Source organism: Manihot esculenta, chromosome 16, assembly GCF_001659605.2.
Source record: "Manihot esculenta cultivar AM560-2 chromosome 16, M.esculenta_v8, whole genome shotgun sequence".
NCBI lineage: Eukaryota > Viridiplantae > Streptophyta > Magnoliopsida > Malpighiales > Euphorbiaceae > Manihot > Manihot esculenta.
In genome coordinates this window covers 983,058-998,326 of record NC_035176.2, presented here as the reverse complement: position 1 = coordinate 998,326, position 15,269 = coordinate 983,058, and the positions used below count along the sequence as shown (strand labels likewise).

General features: G+C 33.1%; 1 protein-coding gene across 1 annotated transcript; it reads right to left on the bottom strand.

Moving 5' to 3' along the window:
* Positions 1–608: 608 nt before the first annotated feature.
* LOC110603557 (putative disease resistance protein At5g05400) lies at positions 609–4,459 on the bottom strand. Its single transcript, XM_021741315.2, has 3 exons — positions 1,068–4,459; positions 911–973; positions 609–811 (listed from the first exon to the last, which is right to left on the bottom strand). The coding sequence occupies exons 1-2, from the start codon at positions 4,245–4,247 to the stop codon at positions 953–955; spliced, it is 3,201 nt and encodes a 1,066-aa protein (XP_021597007.1). The 5' UTR covers positions 4,248–4,459; the 3' UTR covers positions 609–811; positions 911–952.
* Positions 4,460–15,269: the final 10,810 nt, after the last annotated feature.

Below are 15,269 nucleotides of genomic sequence, written 5' to 3'. Positions count from 1 at the left end.
GATGGGTTGTTAGAGTTTTAAGAGTGCAAAAGATACTTAAACAGGTAGGTGGAAGATAAATAAAAAATTAAAAAAAAGGTAAATTCTCTCCTCTTCTTAATGTGGTCGGCTGTTATATGGACTTTTTGAGCTGATTTTTAATTAAAATGTTCCATAATTAAACCACCCAAGGGTCTCCCTAAAAGCTAAAGTTGCAAAATTCACACTTTATTTCTTTGGGTGGGCCGAATTGGCTAAGGTGAGTAGCCCATTCTACCACCTCTTCCTTTTCAAGTCTAACTCACTTATTTTTAAGATCTAATTGGAAGTTAAAATCCATGGGAAAGCCTAAAAGGAAGGGAAAATGTCATTTTACTCTAATTTCAATTTTCATTTTTTTAATTATTATTTTTTTATTATTTAATTTTATTTATTATTTTACTATTTAATTTAATTTATTTTTTATGGTATAAAAATATCTTTTTAGAATTTATAAAATTAATTTTAAATGCATGAAAAGTGTGATGTGAATACACATAGTATAAAATTAGAGGTCTATAAAATCTGTAAATGAAAACAGAAATAAAAACATAGACTAAAATTTATTATTGTAATCTTTGTATTTTTATATTTGAAATCCATAAATAATAATAAAAAACGTAACATATTTATTGTTCAGTTCATACAAATATGATACGCTAAACGTATGAAAATAATATTGACAGCACAAGTAATAAATAATGTCTAAGAACATTTTATGAATATAAAGTATTCCATGCTGCCCATTTGCCACCTCCTTGCTGCAATGATGTAAGGATTAAAAACCTTGCACCTGAAATAAAAATAAAAAATAATTATAAGAAAAATGTAAGAATTGAAATTCTTCAGAAGTCTAATGCAAAAAAAGTTTAGTCATTTTCAATCAGTATACCTCTTTTTTTATTTGTCTTGCCTTCTAACATTGGACACATCTTCAGTTGTTCATCGCTTGGATCTGCAACTCCATGAATCACAAATACAAACAACATGGAAGGTCAAACACTGTGTTATAGGTTTAAACACAATTAAAATGCTAAAACGATACGTACCTCATATTCGTTGTGATATTTCATAATTGTGTTTAAGTTTGTTCCATCAAACTTTATGTAATTGGTATTTATTTTGATCTCCTTCAACTTCGGTGTGATCTGGTTTTCATCAGATGCAGCAAATGTCTTCATTTTAGGGCAAGAGTCCACAGATAACTCTTCCAAGGATGGCCATTTCAAAGGTAAGTTATCCATGCAAAAAGCTTTAAGATTGTAAAGCTTGTATAACCTAATCCTTATTAATTGAGAGAACACCACTTTGTCAATCCTCCTTTCCTCTTCTTCCCTTTCTGCAACAATTGCTTCTAATTGATCACAATCTTCTAATTCAAGTTCTTTCAGCTGCTCTAGTCCTTGAGCAATAGAAGCAGGAAATAAAACTTTTAATTTCTGGCACCCATTAATGCATACGATTTGTAGCTTGGGCAGATGCAACAGCTCAGTGGGGCCCTTCGATATGTTCTTCATTCCTTTCTCTTCAAGAACTTGGAGTTGCTCGAATTCTTGCTGTGGATTGGGTAAAGTGAAAATATTCAACAATTCTGGACATCTAAAAAAGGCCAAGTATTTGAGCTTCCTCATGGACAAGGAAGTTCCAGGAGGTACTTCACCATTGCATAATGCTTTGAAGGTGTCCAAATCCTCAAAACACAGTCCTTCCAGTTCCGGCAACAAAGCATACCTTCCAAGGAACTCTTCAGCGTTGATCAAGTCAGCGAAACTAGGACAATTGACAATCACTAGTATCTTCAAAGCATCTAAACCACCTAATAATAAGCAAGGATTGATGTTCTTTAACTCCTCAAGTGAATCTAAATACAGAAAATTTGTTCTTGGCATTAATGGCTTCATACAAACTAGTGATGAAATTGTGATATTACTCCCGCCCCCGAATTCACAAAGACCCAAATAATTAAATCCTTCAACTTGAGATAAAAATGCATTAATCAGCTTTTCTTTTCCTCTAATGCATATCCGGCTTCCCCAATGAATTTTGAATACCTTCAAATCTGGGAACATAAAACCTTCGGGAATGGTTTGAATGTGAATATTAAGGGTGGTCAAGCGAGAAAGGGTTTTCAAAACTGTTATGTTCAAGTCATCGAAGGATCGAAAATTATGAAGGAATGGAGAAAGGGGAAATGGGTACTTTGTGGGTCTTAACATATCAAAAGAAAGGAAGTACGATTCTTCTAATCGGGACAGAGTAGACATAGCATTGATTGGAAATATGGAAGAAGAGACGCCATGAAGAGAAGAAAATTCCACATCCAGTAACCTTAGATTAGTCAACTTCCCTATTGTATTGAATGGCTTTAGGAACTCACAATTCTTTAAGCTGAGAATTTCAAGCATCTTCAGCTCCCCAATTGGAGTGGTGTCAACAATCTTATAATACTGAAGCATCAACGTCCGAAGATTGGTTAATTGACTAAATTCTAGTTGCAAGAACCGAAAAGATAGTGCTATATAACTTTTCCTACTACTATCTCTCCGATGAAAAACTTGAAGGGCTTTCATCCCTTTTAAGACCGTTGCTCGCATGTGCATCGCCTTCTCCCAAAAAGGACGTGAACTAGAACGACTTTTTTCAGTATCCATCAATAATATCTTGAGATTTGGGCTATCCCAAGCATCGGGAAATTGAGAAACCTCATTTTGCATTATTGAGATGCCAGTATAACGCTTCATCTCTTCCATATCTGGCCAATCCTCCAACTTTTTGACACCATCTCTAACAAAATAATCTGATGCCATTGATAAGGCAACATCACGCACGACATCATGCATTTTTACGCAGCCTTCCTCATCACTTCCCAATAATAAACAAGAATCTTTGAGATTTTTTATGATGGAATGAGCACTTCGTCTTGCATCCTCCATTCTCATATCTTCAAATATTTTCAATCCAAACCCATATCTTACCAGGTCTTCTATACGGATGTTAAAATCCTCAGGAAATAAACAACATAACTTGAAAACTTTCTTGGCTTTCTTATCTTTCAGGTAAGTATAGCTGAACTGAAGACATCTGTACACATCTTCATCCATCCCTTCAATGGTTTCTGACTGTGATTTCCTTAGCTCTCTAACTGCCTCTTGCCATTCATCAGGATCTTTGCCTCTCATTGCCCTTCCCACTGTTACAAGAGCTATAGGCAAGCCTCCACATTCTCTGAGAATATCTTTTGCAAAAGAATTCAAAGTCAGAGACTCAATCTCAGCGCCTGCATTCTTTTTAAGCAAGACCCATGATTCTTTTTCAGATAAAATATTAATAGGGATGACCTTTGCAGTCTCACTCCTTGTGTCGACCATAGTGTCACACACTTGTTTACGACGTGTTGTGACAATAATTTTGCAACCTGCATGATCATGGCCAAGTGGAATGCCCACAGTTGCAAGATCGAGTCTAGCCCAAATATCATCCAAGATAATGAGCACTTTGTTCTCTTCCTTCAATCTAGCCAGCAACCGGCTTACTCGATTTTGTTCGTTAACCTCATCTAATTTCAAACCCAAACTCTCTGCTATCTGGTCTTGAATCTTTTTCACATCAATGGTTTGTGACACGACAACCATTGCAATAGTAGGAAACAGCCTGTCTTGTTGAGCCCTTTTAACAACTTGTTTCACCAGGGTAGTTTTACCCACCCCTCCCATTCCGTATATCCCAATGAAGTTGGTTTTGTTGTCCTTCAAGGCCTCCATAATCTCCTCTACTTGTCGTTCTCTGCTTTCGAAAATCACAATATCTTCTTGAGATGGAAACAATAATGGTGGCGGAGGTGCAGGATTGGAAACTCTATCAAACTTGCCTTCATTTTTCTGTTTTTCAATTTCCATTGTTTTCTCTTCTGCTTTCCTGCTTAGCTGATAGCGTGAAGCCAAATTATGAAACCTTACTTTGGAAGCCTTTCCAAGAAGTTTGTTAGCCTCTGATAGAATCCCATCAACCATTGATGTCCAATTCCGAACCTCTTTTCTGATCACCTCACCATTCCTCTTTGCTGCATCAACAGATACCTGCAAGTCATCCCTCACTCCTTCAAGTATTTTAACTTGCTCCTGGAGTTTCACAGTGTTACTTGTATAGTGAATAAAATGGCCAATCTGTCTCCCGATTGGCTCAACCAAGAGTTCTCCAATTTTTCCAGCGATACAAGTCACAACATCCATGTCTGTGGACTTAACTAGATATAAAAATTAAACAAGTGATGTGAATATCCACGAAAGGTAAAATCATGCTTGACTCTTCATCTTGAGTTTTGAATTCTAAACACGACCACATATATCTATATAAATTTTTTCGGCTAGAATCACTCAATTTTGAGTTATGTTTTATTTTTATCACTCACTTTAATTTATTTCAATAAAATTATTTAATTTTAATTTTATTTTAGAAGAAGTAACTTTAATTTATTATGATTTTATAATTATTTTAACTACTAAAATAAATCAGAATAAATTATGTATGGAAATTATTTTAAAAAAATAATTTTAATATAGAAGATAAACGATTTTAGATATGTTTATTAAAAAAAACCTATCTTAAAATATTCTAAACTTTGACTTTGACATTTTAATCACTTAGTATATCAAGATAAAGCTTTGAAAATATTTGTATATTAATTAAATTAAATTAATCATAAAGGAAAATAATGCCCTACTTGTTGTGATTGTAGGATCAATGAGTTTATTGTATTAAAAATCATGACATGGTTAACAGGCTGGAGTCTTTTTTCCCTCTAGTATAACCATACACATACATATATTAAATCATAATCGAATTGAATTAAGTGAATGTATAATATTTTTTAGGTCTATTAATTCAAAAACACTCCAATTTTATAAATTTTTATATTTATAATCTAAATTTTTAATTTTATATCAAAACGTCTCGACTTTTAAATTTATTATAATTATAGAATTTTTTAAATTAATTTTAATCAAATTTAAATTAATTTATATGACATATTATATGTTATTATTTTTATCACATAAACAATTTAATTAACTAAAATTAAACCTTAATTAAAATTCTAAACTCTTAATTACATAAAATTTCTAAATTATATAATCCTCTCATAATTAAATAAAAATTTTAATTAAGTATTATGGATAATTAGGAGTTTAAAATCTTAATCAAAATTTAATTCAAATTAATTAAATTACTTATATGATAAAAATAAAGACATACTATGTGAGCTAATTTAAATATGATCAAAATTAATTAAAAAGATACTATGATTACAATAAATTTAAAAATTGAGATTTTTTAATTTAAAATTAAAAATTTAGACTATGAAAACTCGTAAAGTTGAGATTTTTTTATAAATACACCTATTTTTAAAAATATTTGTTAAATAAGTTAGGTTTTTTAAATTAAAAAAAATTGCTCTAATAACCAAGTGTTATAGTAATATATTATTCTTATTAAGAGTATAATTCTTTTTATTCATAAAATATACCATTTTTCCAAAATAATTTCAAATTGAAATTAAAGTATAAGTATATAACTAGGTTATTTTTTAAAGTTATCTACTTTAGTAATATACAAACTTATTAAAATTGTAGCCAATATTCATTCTGTAGAATTTAAATGAGATAATTATTTTAAATTCTAATAAAAATTTAAACCCTTTTAATATATATAGTTTAGAATCTTATTAAAAAAAATTAATATTATAGTATCGAAATTTTAAAATAAAAATAATTTATCCAAAGAGCAAGTGGAATATATATTTAATTTAATTTAACACAGAAACGACTTTTTTTTTTTTTTTTTTTGTGTGTAGATGTGAATTATCTTTTTCACTTCTTTAAAATTTATGCTGCTAAAGGTTAATTTTTTATTTATTAATATGTATAAATTATTTTTCTAATAAATATATTATCCACATCATTATCTCATTACTAACTATATCATTATCCTGTAATTCTTTTCAAAAAAATTGTTTGTTACATAATAATTTGATATTATGAATTATGAAATATTATTATAACTTCATAATAATCGATTTATATATTATGATAGTGAAAAAATATAAATAATAATTTTAAAATAATGAAAAAATAAATAAAAATTATAACATGGAGAAGGTATTAATTAAAAATAATCCAATAAGAGGAAGGGCAGTGGATTATGAACGTACCTCTCACGTTTCTGAACAGCTTCCAACTGCAAAGAAATTTCAAATGAATGAAGAAATATATAAGTATAGCAAATGTGAGGATTGAAATCAAAACATTACAATTTATAATAAAAGGGGAAGCTAAGTTATTCTTAGCTTAATTATGGGTTTATCATTGGAATTAATACTAATTAAAAAATTAATTAATCTTCTTTTCTAGCTTGCTTTTCATGAATGATTGAGAACAATGCTAACCTCCTATACAAGGCACTTATTTAATTAAAAAAACTAATACATCATTAGCTAGATTTTTATTTCATTGATTAATTAGATTACTTTTTCTATTTAAATTAATATTAATTAAAAAAAATTTTAACACCTAAAATCTATTTAGTTATTTTTTTCGTTAAAAAATTAAAATTAAATTTTATAAAAGAACTACCTAACCTAATAATTTATTTTGAAAATCCTTAAAAAGCAGCATTTTTAGTGATAAATTTTAACATTCAGGCTGATGGACGCTACTGCATTGCATGTTTAGAGAACGGTAATTTAGTATTAGTTATGAAATTATTATTTTAATAGTGTTTGATAATATATTAAAATTTTTATATAAAAAATTTAATATTTTATCATATATACTAATATATTTTCTTTATTTTATAATTTTTATTTATGGAGATTTTATAACGGGCTGCTTCATGTGGGACGCAGTACTAAATCGGCAGAACACGAAAATTTCAAATTGTAAACTATTAAATAATTTAGATTAATCATTTTGCATTAAGTGGGAAGTGAATCCAAATGTTATTTGAATCGGTTTGAGTCGGACTCTTTCAATTGGTATTAAACTCATCCTGAATCAGACGAATTGTGCGGAACTAGTGAGTCTGCGAGAAAAGAGCTATCCGTGTGAGACGAAGTTGAGTCGCCTGAGGTACTAGTAAACCATAATACCCAATGGTTCCTGATTTAGCAATTATATTTCATTCAGCTGTGACGAGGACATCGCAAATTTAGCAGGATCGAATGTAACGGTCAGCTGCTTGCTTAAATGCGGAAAGCGTCTCACATTTGCGGAATACAGCAATTTCCAATCGTATATAATAATTAGCACGAAACTATTAAATAACTTGAGTTAAGCATTTTGAATTAAGTGAAAAGTGGGTCCAAAAATTATTTGGATCAGTTTGAATTTTTCAATTGGTATCAGAGCCACCCTCGGTCAGACAAATTATGCAGAGCTAGTGGACCTGCAAGGAAACAGCTATCCGTGTGAGATAAGGTGGAACCGCCCGGAGGTACTAATGAACCACAATATCCAAGAATTCGGTCATGATTTAACAATTATATTCAATTCAGTTGTATACTTGGAGCGTCCCACATCGGCGGAATATGACAATTTCAAATTGTATATAATAGTTAGCACAAAAGCGGAATATGACAATTTCAAATGGTATATAATAGTTAGTACAAAATTACTAAATAATTTAGATTAATTATTTTGAATCAAATGAGAAATAAATTTAAAAATTATTTGAGTCAGTTTAATCCGAACTGTTTCAAATTTATTATTTAATTTTTTGATATTTTTATATTATTAATAAATTAGTCCAGCATTAAAATCTTAGAGTCTAAAATGCAACAAATTGTATAAGACAATAATATTGTTGCTGTCTGCAATTTTTTTATTTTACAATTTTAGCATCTAAACACGTTTGTTTTAATTATCTAAGTATAAATTGATAAATTTATTTTAATTAAATCTATTTTGATTGAATTTTCTGTGGAAATATTAAATGCCTCTTTTTACACGTAAACAGGGCATCCACCTCTCCATTACTATTTCTCCTCAACTCAAGCTAACCATATACATCTCTATTCTTTCAAATAAGTTAAGATGTCTTACTTCAAAGATCAGCTTTATAATATTTATATAAATAGATTTTAGTTATTTTTTTTCATTTGTTAAAATTTTTTTTATTTTACTTTGTATATTATCTCCAAAATGCTTTTACCAGTTGCCATAGCAATTGAAGTCTGTACTGTGGCATTGGCAAGAAGTGCAGCATATCATGGATGCTTTTCCATCCGCCCATGATGTTAGTTTAATCTGCCTTTCAATTTCTTATAATTTCTCTTGTTTATTTGATTAATGGGGTGTGTTTTAATATATTTAGGGTTGGCATAGGTATCCAATTTCAGGCTATGGATTTTTAATTCTAGTGAGGGATTGTGTACTCAGCTCAGAATATTAGGAGCATTGAGAGAATATGATCCAATGTTGTATAGGTTCCCCCTTAAGACCGATTACCATTAGGAATTTGAAATATGCAGAGGGTCAGAAATTACTGCAATTCAAAATACGCAGTAAAAAAAAATTTATATTTTCGATTTTGAGTGTTTCATTTATTTCGAAAGAAATGATAAAAAATTAACATGTTAGACTCGACGAGAAAATATAGTTTCGGACTGATTGTGCTGCTTCTGAAACGAACACCTTCAATGGTATCCACACGAACTTTTACTATCTAGAGTGCTAGCTCTCTCAACGGATGGATAATCTATGTGACGATCACTCCAAAAACTTTACTCCTGCAATTCGCAGAAAAGGTTTTATTCGTTTTTCAGTCTTTTTATTTTTCCCACACTTCTTTTCGCAAAAGAGTTGTATTCATAATTAACTATCACAATCTCTCAGATATTCAAATATCTATGTGATAAGTCCTTTAAAAAAAAAAAGGAAAATGAAAAAATCTTTATCTGTAACAGTTACAGATAGACTGCAAATTTTTTAAATATTATTATCTTATAATAATAAATAATTAATATTATTATTAATTATATTAATAGGTTTTTAGCCATTCATATGATATAACACATCAACGATTTTCTTTTGTGTGTCACCCAATAGGCTCACATTAATTGACAATTGCCTCAATCCTACAAGATCCATAAATTATAAGCGGCCTCTAACAAGACAATATGACTATCCAATTAATATAAGGATTGATAGTCGGATAAAGTCTAATAAATAGAATATGTATTAATCCATTTGTTACACAATATCTAGTTTGAACGTAAGTTATGGTCAATATCAAACTTATAATGTTCAAACTTATGATTTCTCGATTTCTAAGTAGACTGATAAAACCAAAAGATATTGATCACACTATCAATTCATTTGAGTACGCCCATGCATTTCTCAGTCTTAATTATCGATGAACCCATAAAATATCTCTCTCTAAGAGAGGGACAAATTCTATCTTGATTGTTCAATATTCTCTACATAATTCCTATTATACTCAATCATAATCTTTATGATTATCTGATTAAAGACAATATTTGGTTATATCAAAACATAACAGTATTTATATTGAAAACTATAACAATCTCAAATCAAATGATTAAAATATAACTATTTTGAGATTCACTTATAACGATAACACATGTAGTGATCTCAATGTGGGTCCATCAAATACTTTGTTCTCTAACAACTATTTATAATTATTGAATTATATCAACATATATATAATCATCTCATAATATCAATCAATAATCATACTAGTCATATTTTATTATTATCATTATAATAATAAGTAACCATGGATGCTAATAATTATTATGTAATATGCAAACAAATAATAATGATAATAAAACCTCTTTTATTAATAACCAAAATGACGTACAAAGAGGTTCAAGATAATGGTTTAGAGCAAATACACTAACAGAGACAACATAAAAAAAAAAAACCTTAAAGACCACTTAGCAGTCATAATAGGATGAGCCTATACGCACACAAACCTTAAAGCCTTCAGCTACGGGGTATGTTCAATGGGTATTAAGACCCTTTTGCTATAGCATCTGTCTCACCCATGGTTTGCAGCTTTTGGCCAGTTAGAGTTGTTCTGGGTTGATTTCCTGCTGAGGTCGGCGAGGGATTGAGCAGTATGGGTGGTTGGTTTGATGGGGTTGTGGGACTGAAAAAGGAAAATTGTTGATCTTATTGAGCAGAACTCAAGTCATTCGGGGTGTTGTTGGTGTGGTTTTCGTTGTAATTTGCCATGTGAATCTCAGTGGGTGCTTATGAAAATGAAAACTGCGGTGATAGAAAGATCTCCTTTATTTTCCACAGACGGCGCCAGTTGATGTTCAGAGATCCAGAAAATAGAGTTTATGGTCTGAGTATAAGCTTAACATGGGAGGATCACGTCTCCCACTATTTATCCATTTTTCTTTATCTTCTAGTAACGCATAACCACCACCTTGCTATAATGCCACTTGTCCTGTCACTCAGACCCGTACGTATAGACGTACCAGCACTCCCATCTCTATCAGGCGACCATTTAATTCCCCTGGCACGCATGCTGATAGGACTATAAGGTAGCTGGGCCTGCTCTCCTACCTCCCATCACGTCACCGGGCTAGGCTCTTATCTGATAGACCCGAGTCTGAGGCCAGTCCGGCCTGCTTTAATCACGGGCTGGATGGTGTGGTGTTGGGTTGGTCTACTTAGAGAGGTCTAATGGGCTTTAGGTCTATGTTTTTCTCCAAGATCTGGCCTCAGCCCGAATACTAAAAGCCCAACGGTCATCAGTGGTCATAATAGGATTGGCGTATACGCACACAAACCTGCATATATGTCATCTGCCAAAGTTTGATTGCATATATGCCAATAGCTGGGTAGGACGTTGGGGGAGAATGGAATCGGTAGAATTTTGATCGAAGACATTATTTTTATTGTGTCCTTTATCAAACTAGAGGGAATAGAGTAGAGTATTATATAGCTTACCTGTTGTATGTCTAATTGTCTATTTTAAATCTTTATTGTAATTTGAAAATTAAGAATTAAGTCTCTACTTGGAAAAAAAGTTACAAAAATAACATTTTCATTAAATTTCATTGATTTTCGGATGAAATATCAGTTAGAAAAAAAATTTTAAATACTAGTGAAAATTTATTAATATTAAATATGCATACAGAGAAAGAAATTCTTATAATAGAACAAGTTTAAAGTAAAATATAAATAATTTAGATAAATATCAATTTGATTGAATCTAAATTTATTTGTGATTGATTGTGGAAGTTAAATAGCCATAGCAATATTTGAATCACTGTGCGCAACTTACTTCGTATGCTTATATAGTTTTGTGCTGTAGTGTGCTCGGGGGTGCAGAATTGTATATGCCTGGAAGGAAAGGGTGAGGATATAACACTTTCAAATCCAGATTCCAGAACTTTCTGTGATGCTTGCGTGGATGGCCCGTATGCGCTTGAAAGGGGATCTGCAGAGGAAAACCAGTACCTTATCTTGAAACACATGATCTATAAGCAAGACAAAGAAACATATGATCCATGTAATAGTCACAAAGGATAACATCAACCATTAGATCTTCAATTTGGTAGATATGCTCATTTATCACTGCTTATATAATATCAAATAGCAGCATCCTAGTTACAACACCAAGTTTATGATCAATCATCTGAATAATCATCAAAATTGAAAATTAATTAGCCATAAATTCTTATAGTGATGTACGTCTTTTACAGAAACCCAGAGCGAAAAGGAATCATTGCTTATCGGGTTTCTAATTGCTTGAAGGTGGAGAAGGAAACTAACTATTACTAATTAGGCAGATCCAATTGTTAAAACCCATTAGCACAAAGAAACCATCCCTCTATATCCAGAGGCTACTTGTTGCAAGCTGTCGAAAGAATGAAAAAGGGTGAAGGAGAAGGAATTGAAAATATGAAAAAGGAACGCAAAACCAGGAAGTAAGTCACATGTGTCGAATTTTTTTATGTTTTCACTTTGTTTTTGAACTTTTTTCATTTAGATGTTTGCCGATCAGTGTGATTAGTAAGGATTCGTATTAATCTTAGCATTCTGGAGCTTAGATAATTTAAAATTTTTGCCACTTTTTTATTGCACAACTTTCTGCACCAATTTCAAAATGAGGTTTGATTATCTCCTCCTCATGAGACTTTGAAATATAACACTATACTGTCTGGAAAAGTCAATTTTTCTATGGTAGTTCGTAATAGTAATAATGTTTTAGTAGATGGAGTAGTTAAATGTGTTTGGAGTTATTCTCCATTAGCTATGGAGACTCGTGCAGTTCTTGAAACTATTTGGTTAGGTTTAACTCGACTTTCTTGATCAATTATTTGTGCCATGGACTTAGAGATCTTATTTGCAGCGTTAACTAATATGACTTCCTTGCCACCTTTTAATATTGTGGCTACTATTGCAGCTATTTGGTCTTTGCGCTCTCAGCTAGGTGATTTGTCTTCTGAACTCATACATCAAAAGAGTAATAGAGCTGTCGAAATAGTTACTAAGTTTTGTTTAAAAAATATTTTGTCGTCTGGTTGAATTGTAGCTAGCTCTCTAAAACTAGTCTCAGTTTTATAAATCTTATTGCGGTTGCAGCCATACAATGCATTACCATACAAATAAAGAAAAAAAAAACAAAAGTAGACAACTTCTAGAAGGATTCATTGAAACAGTTCGCCTCAAACTAATCCAAATAACTTTTAGATTCACTTTTCACTTAATTCAAAATGGTTAATCAAAGTTATTTAATAGTTTCGTGCTAGCTATTATATACAATTCTAATTTTCCGTAATTCACCGATGTGGGACGTCTCCTGCATCCAAGCAGGCAGGTGAATCTCACACTCTCCCTGTAACAGCCCGGAAATCAGACTGCTACCGGCGCTAGGATCCAGGTCGGCTTAAGGCCGCCGGGACCCATAGCAAGCCAGACATAACTCCTGAATACCTGTTTAATCCCATACATGATCAACATATACATAAAAATTTTGAACTTCTCATTCATTTACCAAACTTAACCTGTGCATGCACAACTCATGAACATAGTCAACAACCCCACATTGGAGACCTCATCAATGCTCCAAAGGGGTACCATAACATAAGATAAGTTTGGTTTACATAAGCAGTGATAAAACATTTTACAAACCATTTACAAAGGGATTAACCAACACATAGGGTCAAGCACAATCTCTAATCCTCAATATCATTAAATACATAACATGACTATTCAACATTATACATTACAACATTATCATGTCCACATCTAGCTATTACATAAAACACAACTCCTTATTCTTGACTTCCTGGTCTATCCCGTACCTGCACACCTGGGGGATTAAGGGAAATGGGGTGAGCTACAAGAGCCCAGTGAACAGAATAATAAAAACATTTAAAAACATATGATAACATGTAATGCATCACATCACAAACAAATCACATCAAGGATGGACTTGTCACCAATAGCCCTCACATAGTCCAATTGTGCCAGGGGCGTAGAATGGGTCTCACTAGTCTTTCTCTTATCATATCATAACATAACATAACAGTCCAACTGTGCCAGGGGCGTAGAATGGGCATCACTGGTCTTTCTCTTACATAGTACCAGGGGCGTAGAATGGGCCTCACTGGTCTTCCATACCGTATCATCATCATATCATATCATACGAGGACTAAAGGGTCATCCAACATCCATCCACATCAACATCATATTGTGCAATGCAACATATTCGTGAATTCTAGTGCATACAACCTAGTATATCTCATGGCATTCATGATGCTTGGTTTATGCTAAAACTTTATTTACTTAAAAACATAAGGATTTATTCTACTCACCTTAAGCTAGCTCTGAGGAGACTCTGAAGCAGCTATCTCACTGCTGGGGTCCTCGGTTCCTCGGGTCCGAACCTACACAGGTGGACTCAAATAAGGGACCAAACAATAAGAACATGACTCTAAAAATACTCCCCAAAAACCCCCTAAAACACGTTAGAACAATCATAGAAATCATGCAAAGGAAGGCTGAACAGGGCACTTTCGGCGGCAGGTTCGGCGGCCGAAAGTCCCTCTAGAGCCGAAAGTCAGGCAGGTTCGGTGGCACCTTAGGCGGCCGAAAGTGCCCTCCAGAGACGAAAGTCCATTTTCGGGGGCAAGCTTCGGCAGCCGAAAGTCCCTTCGGCTGCCAAACCTGGTTTCTCCCAAAAGGGCAGAAACTCGGCTCTAACATGCACAAATGCCTCCCAAACATTCAATCATGCATACAACTCAACCAAAATATGCATACACACAAATATCAGCTCCTAGGGGCTTCAAACTATCCTAAACCCCAACTACAATACATCAAACAACCCACATTGCCATAAACTCACAAAAACCCTATCAACATACATAACCTCTAACACATGCATTCTACCCCAAGAATCAACTTAAAACTTGTTTAAAACATATAATGAGCTTGAGATCGACTCTTACCTCTTGAAGATCGAGAGGAAAACGATCCTAGCTCGGAGATGGGAGAGATCGAGCTCCTTGAATCTCCAAGTTTCAAAACTTGCTATTTGCTCAAAAATCTTCAAAACAAAGGTGAAAACTCATAAAAATAGTGAAAGATTTGAAGGAAGAACGCAAGGGACGGCGGAGAGCTCACCTTGGCCGAAAATAGGGAGAAAAGCTCGCCCATTCGGACATGGGGACCCCTTTATAGGTGGCTGGCCAGACCACTTTCGGGGGCCTAACGTGCCTCCGCATGCATGCCATGTTCGGCGGCCGAACCTGGACTTCCCTCACTTATGCCTTCGGGGGCCTAAAGCACTCCCGAAGCGCATGCATGTTCGGCGGCCAAACTTGAGGTTCGGCTGCCGAACCTGGGTCTTCCTCCAAGGCTATTTTCATGCAAAAACTCATTTTCTTTCTTGCTTAAAACCATAAAATACATTAAAACATTTTATAAAATCATGGTTTTACCCTTCTAGAGGTTTCCGACATCTGAGATTCCACCGGACGGTAGGAATTCCGATACCGGAGTCTAGCCGGGTATTACATTCTCCCCCCCTTAAGAACATTCGTCCCTAAATGTTCCTCAACTAGCACATGCAAGGCATACAACATAACATACATACAAACACATAGAACACATAGTTACTAACCTTAGAAAAGATAAGGGTACTGCTGGAGCATGGACTCCCGTGTCTCCCAGGTGCATTCTTCCATATTGTGGTGGTTCCAAAGGACTTTC

Bases quoted from the DNA above. Each gene is read 5' to 3' on its own strand.
- LOC110603557 (XM_021741315.2), bottom strand. From the start codon at position 4,247: ATGGATGTTGTGACTTGTATCGCTGGAAAAATTGGAGAACTCTTGGTT. The intron at 974-1,067 runs GTACGTATCGTT...ATGGAGTTGCAG, and splicing joins AATATCACAACGAATATGAG to ATCCAAGCGATGAACAACTG.